This window comes from Elephantulus edwardii, unplaced genomic scaffold, assembly GCF_000299155.1.
Source record: "Elephantulus edwardii isolate Elephantulus edwardi_28Jun2011 unplaced genomic scaffold, EleEdw1.0 scaffold00025, whole genome shotgun sequence".
NCBI lineage: Eukaryota > Metazoa > Chordata > Mammalia > Macroscelidea > Macroscelididae > Elephantulus > Elephantulus edwardii.
The window spans coordinates 13,600,363-13,602,376 of NW_006399775.1; the positions used below are offsets into that span (position 1 = coordinate 13,600,363).

The window sequence follows — 2,014 nt, forward strand, 5'->3', positions numbered from 1 at the left end:
TACACTACAATCCCTCCTCCCAGGTCCACTCCACTATGCAGCCTTCGCCCTGGACTCCTGTCATGACAACAATACCTAATCACATATCCCTTTCAAACAGTTTTCTCCCTCATCTGTTCCAATGTTTTAATACATTATTGGAGACCCCAAAATATTTTAATCATGTGCACACAAGCTGGCGCTGAGAAGGGGCATGAAAACCACCACCAGGACTCTCGCAAATCTCCAAGTAATTAATTTCTACCACTCCAGAAACTCTATGAACAATGCTCAGGTCTTTGGATCATAGGGTCGCTTTGAGTCGTCACAGCACTTGACACAACAACCCCTCATTAATCAGGCCTTTTACCCGGTCCCACCCCTGCAGTCAGGGCCCAGACCATCGGCTGAGCATGCGCAGTTTGCAGAGATGGCAGGCCGGAGGCCAGTCTCCGCCGCTCGCGCTAGCCCTGCGCCACCGTCACTGCGGCAGCTCACCCACTGGCCAGCCTGGGGAGTGCGGGGAACACAGAACTCGGGATGGGGAGGGGATGGAGTGGGAGCAGCACAGAAGGCCAGTTCCCCACACCAACCCTGTACTCGTCGGTATGCAACTGTGCACCTCTTGGAGCTGCTGCGCTAGGACGCAGTGCGCAGGCGTTTCTTTGGTAAGCGTATTGCGTCCCTGCCCTAGAAGCCAAGGCTGCAACCTATAGCTTTGTAGAGTTAGAAAAGCCGAGCTTTAGCCCAACTCCTGAAGTCTTCCTCCTTCCTTTCCTCCCAACATACTTTCCAGTAAAAGACACCAAGGCGACGCAGCTGCTCTAGGCCGACCGGGTGGTCAGGCTCCATTCGATGAGGCTTCCTCTGATCGTCTGAAGATTCGTCCATATACCACGCTTCCACCATCTTAACGGCCTCACCTGCAGGGCGCCCACAACCACAGGAAAGGCCAGGGCGCTGCGCAGCTCTAACTCTCCTGACTTCCCCGCCCCGAGGGGCGCAGCAGCTCCACCTCCACCCCCAGATGGACTGTGGCTCCACCCCCTCCTCCAACCTCCTCAAACTCAAATGCTGTCCCCGTGCTGTTTTGTTGTGGGGTGTTTTTGGGGTTTTTTTCCCTGGCACAGCTTCAAGGCAATGTTGGATTTGTAAGCATGCTGTTTGTTCTTTGGCAGAACATCATGCAAATGCCTGTTAGTAATTGTTCAAAGGGTTCGGAGGGAGAAAGAAAGATGGGCAGTTTTCCGTAGAAATTGCTGTTTTGTACAGTGCAGTTGGAACCGACCCATAGCTGACCCTTCAGTGGGTTTTCAGAAACTAAATATGTCAAAAGAGGTTGAACCTCGTTTGCGGAGCTGCTGCTGGATTTGAACCGCCTATTTTGTGTTGGTAGCTCAATTCGCTCCATGCAGTTTTAAGGTCACCATGTTGTTAGGTGCCTGGAATGGAGTTTGACTTATAGTATCTTTATGAACAGACATCCGAACCCTATCCTGTCCTGTGTCATCCTCACGATCACTAACATACTTGAACCCACTGTCAGTTCATCAGATTGAGCGTGTTCTCTTTCACCGTCCCCCCACCTTCCCAAGCATGATGTCCCTCTCTAAAGAATAGGCTCTCTTAGCAAAGCTATGTCATCTTTGCCTCCAAGGAGCACTCTGGCTGCAACCTCTCCAAAATATATCTGTATGTTCTTTTGGCAGTCGGTGGAATAGTCAGTATTGTTCTCCAACACTACAATTCAAAGGCATCATTTCATCCTACGTTATCCTCCTTCGTTGCCCAGCTCTCATATGCATGGCAAGGGAGCCATGGCCTGAAACCGGCGCACCTTAGTCCTCAAACTAACATCGTTGTGCAACTCAATTATTTGGAGAGGTTCCTGACTGCACACTTTCTCAGTGCAATAGGGCTCCTGATCTACTGACTGCAAGTACCAAGTATAATGATGGTAGATCCAAGTAAAATTAAGTCGTTGGCAACTTCAATATGATGGATCTTAGCCGAAAGCAGGGAATACCAGAAGAAT

General features: G+C 50.3%; 1 protein-coding gene across 1 annotated transcript in view; it reads right to left on the reverse strand.

Annotated features, from left to right (window-relative positions):
* Positions 1-891, reverse strand: part of ADI1 (acireductone dioxygenase 1) — a 28,181-nt gene extending 27,290 nt beyond the window's left edge. Inside the window, exon 1 of the mRNA XM_006882921.1 lies at positions 769-891. Coding sequence (XP_006882983.1) covers positions 769-888 — 120 coding nt within the window. The 5' untranslated portion in view covers positions 889-891. The remainder of the gene's footprint in view (positions 1-768) is intronic.
* Between the last annotated feature and the right edge of the window lie 1,123 nt (positions 892-2,014).